Source organism: Schistocerca piceifrons, chromosome X, assembly GCF_021461385.2.
Source record: "Schistocerca piceifrons isolate TAMUIC-IGC-003096 chromosome X, iqSchPice1.1, whole genome shotgun sequence".
NCBI classification, from domain to species: domain Eukaryota; kingdom Metazoa; phylum Arthropoda; class Insecta; order Orthoptera; family Acrididae; genus Schistocerca; species Schistocerca piceifrons.
The window spans coordinates 394,712,469-394,730,703 of record NC_060149.1 but is presented as its reverse complement, the minus strand read 5'-3'; the positions used below and the strand labels follow the sequence as shown (position 1 = coordinate 394,730,703).

The 18,235-nt window shown below is 40.0% G+C and overlaps 1 protein-coding gene across 2 annotated transcripts in view; it reads right to left on the bottom strand.

Annotated features, from left to right (window-relative positions):
• The window catches only part of LOC124721395 (integrator complex subunit 12), a 97,500-nt gene that overhangs the window by 28,732 nt on the left and 50,533 nt on the right, over window positions 1–18,235 (bottom strand). For both annotated transcript variants that reach the window (XM_047246338.1, XM_047246337.1), the window contains one exon: window positions 3,642–3,801. In XM_047246338.1, coding sequence (XP_047102294.1) covers window positions 3,642–3,801 — 160 coding nt within the window. The remainder of the gene's footprint in view (window positions 1–3,641; window positions 3,802–18,235) is intronic.

Here is an 18,235-nt window from a genome sequence, read left to right as displayed (position 1 = left end):
ATGGAGGTCAAACCCCAGAGGGGGACCAAGGAATGCCAAAAGGAGGAGATGATTACGCAACAAAGCCGGAGTGTAAAACCAACAGAACCAGGAGGATAGCGGGGGCCAACATAAGCAAGGACACCAATAGAGGGAGAGGAGAGGGCGAGGGGAAAGGGGTATGGAGGGGAAAGGAGGGGAAGGGAAAGGAAATGCAGCCCGGGAGAGAAAGAAGGCTGCAATGGCTCGGGGCCCCGTGCTCGCCACGCACGTATCCACAAAAGAGTTGTGGAGCTAGGGGGAAGCAATAGGGTGAACCTAGTGTGCGTCCCTAGCCACTCAGGGATCTGTGGCAATGAACAAGTCGGTAGATTGGCTAGGATTGGGGGGGGGGGGGGGGGGGCAACAACTCCATTTATTGGACCAGAACCTGTCCTGACAATCACCAAGGCTATGATCAAAGTAGAACTACGGAAGTGGTTTAGGAGACAGCATGTAGGATATTGGACCAAGGTCCAGAAACAAAAACATTGTAAGGTAATGATGCCCAAGCCATGTTTTAAAAGAAGCTCTGTAATCCTGGGATTGAACAGGAAAGAGATCAAACTCATGACTCGACTGATGACTGGCCATGGGAATTTCAAAATACATCTACACACAATGAGTATAACTGAAGAGGACCCTAAATGTAGGATCTGTGATGAGAGTGAAGAAACTGCATCACACCTAATCTTCGAATGCATGGCATTGGAGAGTAAAAGATACAGAATCTTCTAGACAACTAGACCTGAAGAAATTGTGTCCAACAAAAAACTGGTACAGGGACTCCTTGCACTATTTAAGGGCACTGGTTGGCTTTACTAGATATACAGGGAGCAATACCGCACAATAAACCTAGTTTCAGTGCTGGCAGTGGCGGGTCAGACCTAAGCTGTTTTAGCTCCCCTGTTAAAATCAATCTAATACAAAAACATCATACCTAGCAACTATGCAGGTTAAATGGTGCAATCGATGGGCACTGTACAATTTAAGAAGTGTATGTATCACTATCAATCCATTCTGTAAAAACCACACATCAATAGCACTTCCCATTTCTGCAATATTTGTGGTGCAAGTTTTAGGTGACTGATCCTGTATATGTAGGTTTTTGTACATCTACTATTAAGTAAGGAAATTGTTGGTAACAGACTGTAGTAGAGATGTGAGGTCTTATTAAGTTCTTCCTTCCAATAATTGATTTTGTTAATAAAATAAAATAAAGCCTTGTCACAAAATAAGATATGGGATGATGTGGGGAAGCAGGCAAGTGCTGTGAATGTTGACCTTTCCTCGTTGCTGGACTAAGATTGAGACAGCAGAGCCAAGCATATGCCTTGAGCTGCTAACAAAGAGATTGCACCATATATTATTTAAAATTAAGTCTTTAAATATTGTTTCAAAACTTGGTCAGATTATGTAAAACTATGAAAAAGTCAAATATTGTGACTCTCAAATGGTTTGCTAATTACTTCCTTTGAAAATCTACTTTTTCTAAAATCCTAAGAGGCATGTAAAATTACATGCTAGAAAGTTCTGCTTTTCGAATTACGTGGCACAAGTTTTCAGGAAGCTACCTCTTACTTTTTGAATTATTCCACTTTTTCAAAATTGGAATTAGGTTCAGTTTATCATAAAAACCTACCTACCTACTTTCTAAACTATTAAGAGAAACCCAATTTTTATCAGTAAAATTTGTTAAACGAGTTAGATTAAGTAACCTTTGTTATTACGCTACAAAGACAAGATAACAGCACTGCAACAAGATTCAAGACAACATTTTAATTTTATCTAGGCACAGAAATTAAAATAGAGAGATCAGAGGCCACCATCTACATTTGGTTCCATTTGAAAAATTCTGAAGTTAAAAATTTAAGACTTATCAAGCTAAGGATTCTAAAGATCATAGAGAAAGTAGAGATTTACTTAGAGAACTTCAACTAACAATGATATAAATAATTTTGCAATCAAAGTGTGCTGACTGGGTGCTGCTGCAAAAACTGCAAGTGATTTTGGGATGTGTGCTTTGTTTGCTGTCCGCATCAAAAAATAAAAGAGCCACGTGTCTGTACCAGGAAGGTTCTTTGATCACTGTCGGTCACACAGAAAGGTACTAAGCTCCCTTCCAGAATGTGTTGCGATTTTGTTTGTGTCAATGGCTGCTTAAGCCTCAGATGGATTTAAAAATGACTGACATTAACATGTGAAATCCAGGCTGGAATAATGACAGTATTATGAAAGGCTAGATTGCTATTCACCATATAGTTGAGATGTTGAGTCACAGACAAGTATAACAAAAACAGACTGCTTAACAAGTGAGATTTCGGCAAAAAGGCTTTCTTCTAGTGGACAAAACACACACACACACACACACACACACACACACACACACACACACACACACACACCTCACACGTACATATGTGTGTGTGTGTGTGTGTGTGTGTGTGTGTGTGTGTGTGTGTGTGTGTGTGTGTGTGTGCGCGCGAGGGGGGTGCACGCATTTTGTATAGAAGGCCTTTTCGCCGAAAGCTCAACTGCTTAGCAGTCTCTTATTGAGCCTGTCTGTGATGCAACATCTCCACTATATGGTGAATAGCAGCCTATCATTTTCATATTACTGGCATCATTGGGTTTCGGCTGAATGATATGTTGTTTGTTGTTTGTATCTTGTGAAACTGTGAACTCAATTGGATTAAGAATTTATCTGTGTTTCATTCTTTGTGTGCCGCCCACTATATTACAGCATGCCATGTGCTCAGTATCTGAGATTTTTCTCCACTTTTAAGACAAGCAAGTTCCTTTACATAATTAGGAACGAAGAGCAGAAATCGTCTCTGAACTGCGTCAGGTTCTGAGTATGGTAGAACAAGCTTTAATGTTTCATACTTGTTACTTGTGGGTGCGAACTTTGTTCAGTTAAACAACAGTAGTCTTTCATTGATCATCGCAGTTCCTGACTCCTCTGCATTATTCTAATCGAGTTAGAACGATTTATTTCTGTTTCGGCGAGCTGAATTGTGTACTGAAGACTACAAAACAGTATGTTCTCCATCACTTTCTGCCTTTTTGCGCAAACTTTTCAGGCCCCAGCAAGAGGCTGTGGTATCAAAAATTTATGGAAGATGACCAAATGTTACAATGTTAAAAAAAAAGGGTAAACTAAAAATCAACAAACCTGGATAAATTTTGACCACTGCCCCACAAACGGGGGTGGGGAGGGGATAATTCCTCCTTTTATGGTGTGTGTGGCCCCTTTACATCAAAATATTGGAACAACAACAACAATTCTTTATGCTGCTCTAGTTTATGCGAGGCAGTTGCATACACCTACTAATGTACATAGCAAGTACTGTAAACAGAAACATTCAACTTGTGACACTGGAAACTAGCCCTCCAATATGTCTATTAGATTATCAAACATTTCTGAGAAAGAATAAAAACCAATTTCTGTTGTTATCGCTGAGTCCTTGTTGTACATCTCTGTAAATCGACAGAGATTAATACTTCTATTTATATTTATGTAATGCTGCATACTATTCTTCAGCTGAAAACTGGGAATTCAAACCAAAAATCTTACTTTATGTTGATCACTATATTTTCAGAAGTGTAAAACTTATACTTACAGCTCTGTTAATTGTTTTCAAGCAGTCTGTACAGTACCATATTGATCTTGGGTCTTCCATATCAGCTTCACCAACAGGTGGCTGGTGGCACTCTTGATGGTATAATGAATGGCACTCTGTGCATTCAATGAGGCGATTCCTAGGAGCCACATCCATTCCTCTGCAAGGAGAGCAAACTTGTTTGAGGCTACATGAACAATTAATGTAATGACAACCTCTTAGTACGTCAAGATATCTGAAGCAATTGGTAGACTGCTCATCTGGAATTAAGGTACGTTACAACAGACAATCATACACAAACATACATAAATAACAATAAAGTTGAAGACTTTAGAGCTCATTGAGTTGACAGTACATTAGCAGCCACTGTATTAATTACAACTCTCCACATACCAAATACAGCTGTTAATGTACATGTATGAAAGAGTGAGAGTTCTACATACAAAATGGTAGTTTTCAAAGGAAAGATACAGTGAAAAAATAATCCACCAATGTACTGCAGGTTGCTGGTGTCCGGACAGCACAATACGAGTATTTTGGTGATCAATCTGTTGGCATCATCAGCTGAGCTGATGAAGTAACCATCTGATAACTCAGTGGCCATTTATATTCTCACCATCCACCCTCCTAGTGATTTAACCCCAGTCCATTCTCAGAGACTTATAGATTGCCACAGCATTTGGTGTTCTGATCACAATTCGCTCCCTGCAGCATATGTCTGTGCGGTGGCAACACCAGCTCCATCAATATGAAGAATCAGTTCCCTATGTTTGCTGAAAGATTCGTTCATTGACCTTATTACACCTAGTACTGGGTACCAAGCTTCACTGAGATTGTAGCTAGCGATTGATTAGTTTAGTTTGTATCGTAAATTCCACGATGACATAGTCCCAGCACATGTTAGAGCAAAGACTAATGCTGCTGGACTTCATACCATTTACTTGCAGAAGACAATGTCATACAACCACTTACCTGTTGGGCTACATGAAACAAGTGTGTCATCAATGTTCTCAGTACCGTTTTGACAGTGCACATCATCTGTCTGACATGTGATTTGCCACACTGACAGGGAATTTAACACACTTCGGTCTTCCAAAGTGCAAGATGATTTTTCACATACCCCAGTAATGCTTGTGTCTCAACAGGTGAGCAAAACCCAGTCTTAATCACATTTTTTCTGATACTGTCCCAGTGTACAATACAAATGCAATGTCAACACCTCTTTCACATTCCTCCACTGTTTTGAAGTACAGTGCTCCAGGTCAGGTAACACACATTTAAGATTTTCAGTAAACCAGTTCTCTGCACTGGATGGTGGCTGCTCTGAGCATGCACTTATGTCAGTATATGCTGTGACCCAATATTCCACTCACCTTCCTCTTCTCCAAGACAACCAGAAAGAGCAGCTCACTATCCACAATGATCCACATTATCAATCTGATGTTCCTGTGAATGAAGTCAAGATGAGTGAGGAATCTTCCATATGGTGACATTCTGTTAAGGACAGAAGCAGGTCCGTTCCAGGCAGGCAGATGCTACTGCTTCATCTCCAAAGTGCTGCATGCACAAGTTGGTCACAACCAATGATACTGGTCTGACCCTTTGCGACCCCTTTCATCTGCCCATAGTGTGTTCTATCAGAGAGAAAATCTAGGTCAGGACATACCTGAAAAGATTGGGAGTATCTATTTCAAATTAACCGTAAGAGGATGCTATACCCCTTTACATCTCATGGTGATTGTTCAGCTGTTGTCCAACATCCACCGAGTTGCATATGTGATGGGAGCATTTGTCCACATAGGAGCTAAAAACATATCCATGAGGGATTCTTCAAGTACAAAGAGGGGTACCAGTATCAATGATGATGGGGTGAAGTGGAACACCTTTGTGGGCCTTAAGAATTCCGTAGTGTCTTAATGTAGCAGGAGTACAGGTACACAGTTATTTTATAATCTTTGAGGCAGGTCTGTGCATTTGAGAAAAGGCCAAGAGAACAGATCCTCTGGAAACATCACATTAAGGCTGTATTCTACCCATTTCCTAAGACATGAGCATTACTGCAAAGAGTCAAGGATAAGCCTGCACTTCATAAGAACAGGTTGTAACAAATCTCCTGCCAATGTGGCAAATTGTACAGGGTGATTCAAAAAGAATACCATAACTTTAGGAATTTAAAACTCTGCAACGACAAAAGGCAGAGCTAAGCACTATCTGTCGGCGAATTAAGGGAGCTATAAAGTTTCATTTAGTTGTACATTGGCACTTATCTGTCCGTAACTACCTGAACGTCAACTACCCGAGGCGATGGATCGGCCGCCAGGCATCCCGTGACAGAGCACTTCATCACTGGCCTCCAAGAAGCCCTGATCTTACCCCCTGCGATTTTTTCTTATGGGGGTATGTTAAGGATATGGTGTTTCGGCCACCTCTCCCAGCCACCATTGATGATTTGAAACGAGAAATAACAGCAGCTATCCAAACTGTTACGCCTGATATGCTACAGAGAGTGTGGAACGAGTTGGAGTATCAGGTTGATATTGCTCGTGTGTCTGGAGGGGGCCATATTGAACATCTCTGAACTTGTTTTTGAGTGAAAAAGAACCTTTTTAAATACTCTTTGTAACGATGTATAACAGAAGGTTATATTATGTTTCTTTCATTAAATACACATTTTTAAAGTTGTGGTATTCTTTTTGAATCACCCTGTATATTAGACACACAATACACACTATGCCAAGAATATTGATGGCATGGAATATGACACCACAGTCCTGGTCCAACATAATGTCCCTGGGAATGCATCACCTATTTTTACTGAGAAACAAACAAAGAACCAGCTAATCAACTCTGATACTGGCTACAATTTTAACAAGGCTTGGCAACTCATGCCTGGTTGATTGGGCAAAAAACGAGACTTCCAGCAAACATAGGGAAATGCTGATTGATTGACCCACTGATGCCACCATGCCAACACATGCTGCACAAAACGACTGACAGCGATGCTGCAGTGATCGATATGCTGGTGTGCCTGTGAGGGCAGGCAGCAGACAAAGCACCGGGAAGGACAGACAGAAGTTGAGTATACAAGTGGCCCCTGCACAACAAGAGGATTGGTTCATTAGCAATCACGGTAACGGTGACATGATCAGTGATTACAATTGTGTGTTCCTTGGACACCAACAGTCTGCATCACGTCCATTGATTATTTTGTTACCAAATACTCTGGCAGAACTTGAAAAACGGGATAAAACAATGTCTGTGCTCTTATTTATGTAAAACAAAACCAATTTAATTTATTGTGTCATTTGTCAAACATTTATGATCTTACGTATAAGTAAATGCTTGAAATGAGAACTGCTGGGTGAAAAGTGCACTGATAAATTAGTACCACAAAAGTGAAAGCAATGACAGGATTCTGAATGTCTTTCACAACTCGATGACATAAAACTAACCCCATATGATTTTGGATAACATCTCTGAACCATATGTTACATATTTTCAACATGTAGTAAAGAATCCAGCAGAAGTTATTTCAAAATTCTAAACACACAACATTAGCGATAGACTAAAATGGAAGAATAGATCAGAACATTAGCAATGGTACAGAAGCTCATACAGAGGAAGGGAATCTACTGTGTGTTCAAAGGAGCTGTACTGGCACCGGCCTTGAGCAATTTAAGGAACCTATGATGGAACTGCATTTTGAATGTGAGACTGGGATTTAAATCCCAGTAGTTTTATCCTGTCAAGCAATCTGTTACCTTGTGCCACTGGCCGTTCTTCAAATTTTGGGTACCTTCAAATTTTGGGTACCTTCAAATTTTGGGTACCTTCAAATTTTGGGTACCTTCAAATTTTGGGTACCTTCAAATTTTGGGTACCTTCAAATTTTGGGTACCTTCAAATTTTGGGTACCTTCAAATTTTGGGTACCTTCAAATTTTGGGTACCTTCAAATTTTGGGTACCTTCAAAATATTTAGACAGCTTTGTTTCTTTGAACAATAATGTTAAGCGAGAAATAAGCAATGGAATACTAGCATCTTTTGTTTGCAAAACAGTAGGACTGGAAGTTTCACATTAAAACTGAAGGTTAATATATGAACAATATCCTTTGTTTCAGTATTGACATTGGTTAGTGGCAACACCACCACCAGAGCCAGCCGCAAATTCAGTATAGCTATCTGTAAAATGGTCATGTAAATTTTATCACAGAGCAAACTTTCTGTGTAAATTGCGCATTTTTAAAAAATTATGTTATTTGTCATCAATCCCAAGATGTACAATATGTACTGGGATAACAGTGCTGTAACTCCTAGACACTTTAAACCAACTAACATGGAGTCAGTAAACTAACAACAGATCATACCGATTGCCTTTTTCTCGGCTAAAAAAAGAGGCCACCTCAACTTTATTTCTGTAATTTTTTATGTGTATGGTAACGGAAGGTCAGAACTCAAATATCACTCACGCCAAGCACTTCAACTGCCAAAAATTTTTGAGAAAATTAACTTTGAAGTTTTCCAAGCTTCTTTAATGCCATACAATAAGGTCAACTTTTCAAAAGGCAGTGTGGCTCTATGGTAGAGTTCTCATCTACTACGTGAGTGATCTGGGTTCGATTACCAGCCAATGCAAACAAAGGTCATGTTCTAAGAGCATTTTGGTGATGTGTAAAATACAAGGTGATTATAATTACAGTTATAACTTTCAAAATACTGTAGAAATAACTACACTGGTCAGAATGACGTCAAATTGCAACGGAATATTATCAGAGAAGGGGTACAACGTATGGCAGAAGGGGGGGGGGGGGGGAGAATATATATATATAGTGTGACAATTTATCAATAGATGGCGCTGTACGTGTCAGAATATGTAAATGAAAACACCTGTCATGCGCACGACCATTGAAGTTGGTATAAACATGCCAGGTACACGACTTCATGCCTGCGACGTTGACCATGACTGTCTCAATGCAAGATTGCGCTCTGCTTATAAAGCTGTATTACAAGAACAATGACTGTGCACACGTCACTCTGCAGAAGTGCTGAACACTGAAGGGTTTGGAACACGGTGTTGGTCCCATGACTGCTGTGGGTCTGGAGAAAATGATTCGGAAATTCAAAAAGATGCGTTATTTTGGTGTGCAACATGGTAGATGGAGGAAAAGAATTGATTCGACGTCAGGACAAGTAGCGGCCACAGTAATGCAGGGGCAGACGAGTGGTGGTGTGCAAACATGTAGTGCTTGACAATTGCCCAAACATTGGACATACCCATGAGCATGGTGCGTAAAATCCTATGAAACATCCTTCTTTGCTATCCATTCAAAATTATCAATGTGTATGAGTTGCTTCCTGTTGACCTGCCAGCAAGAGGGACCTTTGCTTTAGAATTTCTTGCTCCCATGAAAGTGGACAATGATTGGCCATGGAAGATTTTGTGGGCAGATGAAGCCCACTTCCATCTGAAAGGATATGTCAATACACAGAATTGTCGAATACGGCAACAGAAATTCCACATGCAAATCAACCAGTACCATTTCATTCTGAAAAGGTCACTCTGTGGTGTGGTTTTACAGCGTCATTTATCATAGAGCAATATTTTTTCGAAGAGACAGGTGCTTCCAGTCCTGTTACCTGTACCATAACTGGTAAACGCTAAGAGTGTCTTTTGCACAACCATGTCATTCCAGCTCTCCAACAGCATGGATGGGTTCATTTTTATGAAAGATGGCACACCTCCGCACTTTGCAAATCCAGTTAAGCAGCTGCTGACGCTGCCATTTCGAAAATGCTAAACTTATCAGCCACCATTTCCCTACAGCTTGGCTGTCCCAATCACCTGATCTTAATCTGTGTGACTTCTGGCTGTGGGGGTATCTGAAAGATGATGTGTTCAGTGTTCAGATTGAAAACTTAGCTGCATATTGAAGGCACACATTGCACAACACATTCTGAATGTGACCCCGGAAACACTTCGATCAGTTCTGGAACATGGTGTTTCTCGATTTCAACTTGTTGCAGAAAATGGCGGACAGCATATTGAACATGTTTTGCACCAGTCACATGGAAATTAATAACCAGATTTAATTCTGATTTATGCTTTTCATGCAGTTTTCGGCCTCAGAACAATTGAAAACCAATTGTTTCCATCCAATATGATACGACCTTGCTGTGGTGGATGGGCTTACGTAACTAACAGTATCATGCCTGTAATGACAAACGTACACCTTAGGCACTGTTGTATGATTCATTTGTCATTGACCACTATTAAATTAGGATACCTACAGTGCCATCTATTGCTACATTTTGTAATTACTTATTTTTATTCTGCCACTTCTCTGATAATATTCTGTTGCAATTTGAAGTCATTCTAACCAGTGGTGCTATATCTACAGCAGTCTGAAATTTTAACTTTAATCGTAATCACCCTGTACATAAAGATGGAAAAAAATCAGTAACTCTTGAGACTGGTAACAACTGGATGGAGTCATTTCAGTCATTGTTTTCTCCTTTTTTCCATTCATTTTGTTACCTACATCATTTAAATATAAAATTCATCAAATATACGCTGCTTAACACATACTGAATTGCCATTTTGTGATAAATGATCGTCTTATTTCTAATTACATACCTCACACAAAACTGCAGTTTCCATTACAAATATAAATCAATCTTTTCTAAGATTGTTAACAAAGATCATTTAAATTTAAAAAATTGCAAATTAATTTTTTCATCTGCACAGAAATGCTCATGAAACATGCAACTTTATTTATAAATTCGCTCTTAGAATATGCACCTTCATTTAAAAACTTGCATTGGTCAGGAACTGAACCCAGGCTCCCCACATGGCAGGCAAGTGCTCTACCTGTGCAGCCTGTCAAGAAATCAGCCAACCAAATTTCAATTGCTTCTTTCACTACCGAGTCTCAGAAAGATGAAGTCAAGGCTAAAATTTCAATGTTATCGTACACCGTAGTGTGTCCAGTGTCAATACAGTGCTCAGTCACCGCCAATTTATTAGGTTGTAAGAGCCCAGTGTGCCTGCAGTGCTCTGTGCATCTCTCGCGGACTGTATGTGTCATCTGCGCGATGTAGGAATGGCCTTACTCACAGGGGACCTTGTAAACCCCAGGCTTCCAAACACTAAATCATCTTTTATGGTACCCAGGAGTGCTGCTGTCTTTGGTGGAGGGTGAAAAATCACTTTCACTTTGTGTTTGCTGACGATCCACCCTATTTTTGTCGACAAGCTTCCCACGTGTGGCAGAAAAGCCATGGATTTAAAACTTTCCGTGTCTTTGTCTGCATTCCTTATACTGACTGTTGCTTTAATTTGTAGTGCCGTACGTATGTGCTGTGGAGAGTACCCATTGGCTTCAAAAACTCTTCTCAAGTGTAGAAGCTTGTCCTCCAGACTGCTCTCATCTGTGTACCAGAGATCTGAGAACACTCATCATCTGTGAAGGATGGTGGCAGTTGTTTGTACATTAAGTATAATACCGCCTGTGTCAGTTTCCCATATACCGCATGTCCCAAAGTGCCATCATCTTTGCATCATACCAAAACATCCAAAGATGGAAAGCACTCAATTTTTCTTAATTTCCGTTGTGAACTGAATTTGTCCATGGATGGAATTCAGTTTCTTTTTCTGCAGCCAAAAATTCAACAACAGCATTTGCTTGTAACAATTGTCTAGCATAGATGCAATTTTTCTAGTTCACTATGCTCAGCCATCTGTCTGAATATTTTGAAACTTTGCAGATGTGTTGAAGAAACATCAAAGTTGAAGCATGTGATGTTACTTATGCAAGTGATGTTCTGTCTGAGCTCCCATGCAATGAATCCACAAATCCAACTTGTGGATTTCATCATCTTCATATGATGAATTTTAATGGCTGAAATCAATTCCAAGTTACTCATCCCAGAGTTCACCTGTGCTACCAAGTTTCTTTATTTGCCATATCGATGCTAGTAAATGAAAACATGCGTTCATAGAACAATATTTAGTGTATCTAAAACTCACAAAAGAATTCGACAGTAACAACTGACATCATGTGTTTCCGTTAACTATATTTGGATGTCATTCAAAAGGTTAAGTCTTGCAGGTGTACACAACCTACAACAACATCAGTTCACAGATATCTGCCCTTATCTCTCCACCAGTTCGATAGAGACGAGGTCAATAACAAACAACATGTAAACATACACTAAATAATTGAATTAATCTGCCTAAATGCTAGCCTTTCTTTAATTTAAACATCTTTTCCTGCTTGGTATCAGCGTGTACCACATTTGCCCACTTATACAACAAGACTTTTTCCCAGACTTGTTCTAAAAATACAATGTAGTCTTATATTCACAGATTGAACTATTGCCATTGAGGTTAATATTTTCTACTTTGTTTAATAGAATACACAGTGGTTGTTTAGCTTCACAGATGAAGCTTTGGCTATTGAGGTCACATCCAGACTTATTTTGAAGAATTCAGAAGGGCAGGATGGGCAAATGATACTTGTGTCTGAACACGCTGAAGCTTTCCCGATACACCAAAGTGCTCGATACGGTATCAATGTTGTTCGGACAGTCAAAGGACATTTAACTCGCACAGCGCTAGTGCCACAGATATGCGAGGAACAATGAACTAGTCACTACAAAATCTATTGTTCTGATTAAAATTTGACAATTTTGTAAAACCCAGGAGGAAATAGCACTAAATTCTATCATCTTACAAACTCTTTTTGGAACAGGTTTGTAATAAAAATTCTCATGTATTGGTACCATGTACACACATTAATGCTGCTTTTCAAGTAAAGCTAACATTCAAAAGTGCAAATGTTGTCTTTCAAAAAACATTACTTTATTCTGAACCGAGATCAATATTTTACTTGACTGTGAGAGTCTGACAATTTACTAAGTGGGTTGCAAATGACAAATTTGGTCACTGTTCACGTATTAGAATATCGGGTAAAAACATTACCAACTTAATCAGCTTTAGATCATGATGGTGACATTCAGATGAAACAAGAAGGAAAATTAATCCTGAATGAAATGCCTGACAAATAAATTAAATCTTATAAAACGAACTGTAATTATTGCGATAATTTTATGGCACCGAGAACTGTCATGGAGATGGTAAAAACAGACACCAGTAGACCATGGGACGAGCGAAAGTTCGAGAATTCGACTGAATCTTGATTACAATCTTTTCTTTACATAATTGTTGCTGTTGTTACATATGACTTGCAACACAGACGATATTTCAGTCAGTGTGTCAGCTGCTCAAGCACAGCGTTACGGAAAGCTAGGTAGGGGAACACTGATACCAACTTAGCTGAGAACTAGATGAGTGCGGAGAGGGGAGTCCTGAGCGCGCAGCAAGTTATGTCTGTTGCCAACCATTGGAATCTATACTGCATACTTTGGCTTTTTAGGAACATCTACCATAATTAAACTGCTGTTTGCCTGAATCCACTTGTAGTCGGAATTGAATTGACTTTAAAATTGGACAAATACTCAACAACAGTAATCATTTCTGCGGGAGACGGTAAAAATCTAGATAGGGGCCAATTGTGTACTTACATGTTTTGTGCTGCAGTTTTGTTGATGCTCACCTTGACATATGACGGGAACATAATTTAGACAATCAACAAGTGACATCAATTTAGAATAGGTATAATGCTAACTTCTTAGGCAGATACTTCATACCAATAAAACATTTTATAATTTTGATTGGTCCAAATTGTGAAAAATAACTTTTCCTCGAAAAGCCTCTTAAAAAACTGATGGTCGTCTTATAATCAAGGTTCCCCTATACGCAGGTAAACACGGTATATTTATTTTAAGAGATGCATTAGTATCAATTTCTTTTTGCATTTACATTAGTATTTTGGATGTATACTAATATGGTAGCAACAATACTTCAATCCACTATTATTTCTATCATATATTTCCATATATTAATTTTAATACTGCAAAACAATTTTCTTATTAATACATGATACAATTTTGGTATTAGAAAAATGGGTATGTCCCTCTTGAAACCTATCAGCCTGTTATGGTCATTATTTGCAACAGATCCTCATAGATGATGGCAGTGATCCATTTTGTGCTTGCGTTTCTTGAGATTAGCAATCCTTACATGTTACTTCTCCAATGTGCATTATTATCTTTACTGTCGCTTGTAAGTTGTATGCTTTTAGTTGTCTGTCTTCACCAAATGCTCTCATATGTGTAACGCTAATGAATAAAAGCTAATTTTGTATGTTCCAAGGTTATGCACAATTATTTACGTGGATAGACTAATAGGTCACATAATTGGTGACCCTGCCTAAGAATTTTCTTGCTTTCACATGAATAGCATTTTTGACATATTGCAGAAATATGCACAAATGTAACGAATTACGGCAATAGGCTATTCTCTGCCGTCGTTGACGAGGTTAACTAGCTACAGGATGATACACAGATTTTGGAGCTTCCTCTCTCGACGATTCTGAACATGAACCATGTCCAGTGCAACAAAAATGATGTTAATTCTGCAACACACACATATCAGAGCACAGTGTACATATATGCAGAGACAGTTCTGAAGTTTGGCTTAGTACTTCTATCGCAGGTCAGGTAAGTAGTTGCAGTTTGCAACCATACATAACAATGAGTTCTACAACAGTGCCACAATCACAGTTCGAAGCAATGATTCATTCGTCTGTCGGATACAGCAGTTCATTCAAGGCATGCCTGCATTTACGGGCCCTGTCATTTATTCCCACCCAACTGCGAACATGGTTCATGGTAATGGAGTACATATTTTGGCAACAACATGTAATTAACGACCTCAAGAAATTTACTTTGGTGATAAGCAATTTGACCAACAAACTGCAGCTATGGTATATGACAGAGCATCCGCTGCCAGACAGAGCTTACAAGAAGCTGACAAATGACCTCAGAATCGGGCAAGAAATGTGGTGACAAGACTTCATCCAAATTCTGGTGATATCTACGCAATCTAGTAGACAGCTCCACAGTTTCTAGTTATCTGTCATCATATGTTTCGTAGCACAGCGTCGGCAATATGCCACAGTAAATCCCTCAACAAATTGCTGCATGTTACTGGTAGAGTGTATGCAACACTTCCTATGACAACAGTAGCTCACTAGCCGGCAGAAACCGACAGATGTCTACAGATGTCTCCTGAGGAGACAACGCCATACTGTGACGTGGGCATGACAACACCCAATGAGTGTTTTTGAGGATATGTGAAGTTCACAAAGTACAGTGGAGGCCCTCTTAGCGCAAATGTGCACGAAGCAGCAAAACAGGGCACCAATACCCGAACCTGCGACCAGTTCCATCAGGCATCATCATCATCATGAAAACGACGACATCAGAACAATGACAGCAGGTTATGCTGCTATCACAAACTTTTTGGCTAACATGCTATGAAGTGTACTTCACTGTACAATTACTCAAACAGCCAGTGTTCCACAGTAGCAGTGCGGTATCTGGAAGCAAAGTTTGCCCTATCTGTGGGATATTATACAAAACTGACAATGCATACACCTCTGAGGAACACATCTGCAACTCAATCAAAAAAATGTATTTCCAGGATATCTAACACCACCACCACACCATCTGACACAAGGGTATGTCACCGGATCAATGTCGATCAAGGCATTCCTTCCAGGTGTTCCACACTATAGCATTCTTAGTTATCTGTCTTCACTGAATGCTGTTGTATTTTTAATGTTCGTGAATAAAAGTTAATTTGTACATTCAAAGGTTACATGCACACAGTAATCCCAGAATACAGATTCAGATGGATTGTATGGTACCCATGGAATTAGCAATTTCATGCTGCTGTAAAAATGGAATTCACTTTGTACCAATTCAGGTTGGGTCAAAGAGAGTGTTGCTACATTTCGCAACCGACTTGACTTTGATAATCCACAATGAAATTATATTACGAGCACCTAATAGGATGTTTTTTTATTTTTTTGAGAGAGAGAGAGAGAGAGAGAGAGAGAGAGAGAGAGAGAGAGAGAGAGACTGCAGATTTCTAGACTTGCGCTATTGGGTGGGGAATTGTAGATAGGTCAGACGCGGCTACTCGGGTAGCAGAGTGCTTGTGACATGCACATGGTTTTTTTTTTTTTTAGGCTAGGCAGTAGTGAGAGGTGTCCTGATGAACACTCACCAGTCGACGTGCAGGCAAGGAAATCAGGACGTGCTCAGTGTAAAGACACTTCACCTATCAAGATAATAGCAATAAATTATCAGAGTGTTCGGAATAAAGTTCCTGAATTTACTGCCCTCCAGGAAGCGTGTGGCGAGCAAATTATTCTCGGGACTGAGACCAGCTGAACCCTGTGATAGGAAGTTCCGAAATATTTAATGAGGGTTGGAACGTGTATCGGAAAGACAGATTAGATACCATAGGAGGCTGTGTCTTCATTGCAATTGACAAAAATATAGTGTGTACTGAGGTCGAAGTAGAGTGTGATTGTGAAGTTATCTGGACACGTTTAACAGGGCTAGGAGAAATAAAGTTGATTGTTGGGTGTTATTACTGGCCACCAAGTTCCACCGTGACAGTTCTAGAATCATTCAAAGGGAGAATGAGGACAGGCAAAAGTTGTTAGAGATTCGTGTTGCTGTAAAAAGAGCGATGCGCAAAACATACAACCACTACCACCGTCATACCTTAGCAAAATATCTTGCTGAGAACCCAAGGAAATTCTGGTCTTACGCAAAATCGGTAAGCGGGTCGAAGGCTTCCATCCAGTCACTCACTGATCAGTCTGGCCTGGCAACGGAAGACAGCAAAACGAAAGCTGAAATTTTAAATTTAGCATTTGAGAAATCTTTCATGCAGGAGGATTGTACAAACATACCGCCATTTGAGTCTCATACAGATTCCGGTACGGAGGACATAGTGATAGACATCCCTGGTGTTGTGAAGCAGCTGAATGGGTTGAAAATAAATAAATCACCAGGTCCTGATGGGATTCAAATTCGGTTTTACAGAGAGTACTCTGGTGCATTGGTGCCTTACTTAGCTAGCATTTATCGCTAATCTCTTGCCCAACGTAAAGTCCCAAGCGACTGGAAAAATGCGCAGGTGACACCTGTATATAAGAAGGGTAGAAGGACGGATCCTCAAAATTACAGACCAATATCCTTAACATCAGTATGCTGCAGGATTTTGGAACATATTCTCAGTTAAAGGATATCAGACGCATGCCATATTCCTTGACTTCCAGAAAGTGTTTGACTCTGTGCCCCACTGGAGGCTACTAACTAAGGTACAAGCATATGGGATTGGTTCCCAAGTATGTGAGTAGCTCGAAGACTTTTTAAGTAATAGAATCCAGTACATTGTCCTCGATGGTGAGTGTTCATCAGAGGTGAGGTTATCATCTGGAGTGCCCCAGGCAAGTGTGGTAGGTCCGCTGTTGTTTTCTATCTACATAAATGATCTTTTGGATAGGGTGGATAGCAATGTGCAGCTGTTTGCTGATGATGCTGTGGTGCACGGGAAGGTGTCGTCGTCGAGTGACTGTAGGACGATACATGACGACTTGGACAGGATTTGTGGTTGGTGTAAAGAATGGCAGCTAACTCTAAATAGATAAATGTAAATTAATGCAGATGATTAATGCAGATGAATAGGAAAAAGAATCCCGTAATGTTTGAATACTCCATTAGTAGTGTAGCGCTTGACACAGTCACGTCGATTTAATAGTTGGGCGTAACATTGCAGAGCGATATGATTTTGGGAAGATGTGGTTCATCTGTAAAACACTAACACGACCTATTCTTGAGTACTGCTCGAGCATTTGGGATCCCTATCTGGTCGGATTGAGGGAGGACGTAGAAGCAATTCAGAGGTGGGCTGCTAGATTTGTTACTGGTAGGTTTGATCATTACGCGAGTGTTACAGAAATGCTTCAGGAACTGGGGTGGGAATCTCTGGAGGAAAGGAGGGGTTCTTTTCGTGAATCGCTACTGAGGAATTTAGAGAACCAGCATTTGAGGCTGACTGCAGTACAATTTCACTGCCACCAACTTATATTTCGTGGAAAGACCATAAAGATAAGAGATTAGGAGTCGTACAGAGGCATATGGGCAGTCATTTTTCCCATGTTCTGTTTGGGAGTGGAACAGGGAGAGAAGATGCTAGTTGTTGTACGTGGTACCCTCTGCCACACACCATATGGTGGATTGCGGAGTATGTATGTAGTTGTAGATTCATGCCTTTGAGCTCCTTAGAAGTGAATGATCTCCTCCTTCCAATGCTGCTCTCATTGCGACGACTGTGTAGGATTCACACCAGGAGCCCGAGCTGGCACATTTCAATGCAGTATAAAATTCAATACTGGAATTATTTGTACCCACTTTGAGACCTTTTATATCATCTTCTACAGTGAAAATATCAACTTCTGCAGCAACATAAGAACATCAATATAACCACCAATAATTCAATCTCTATGGGCCTGTTTATTTTCACAATGGAAGATATGGAGTATTTTACTGCCCTCTTGAAAATACACCATCACACATATTGCATCATTGGTAGATACCCTGTTCAGAGAAGT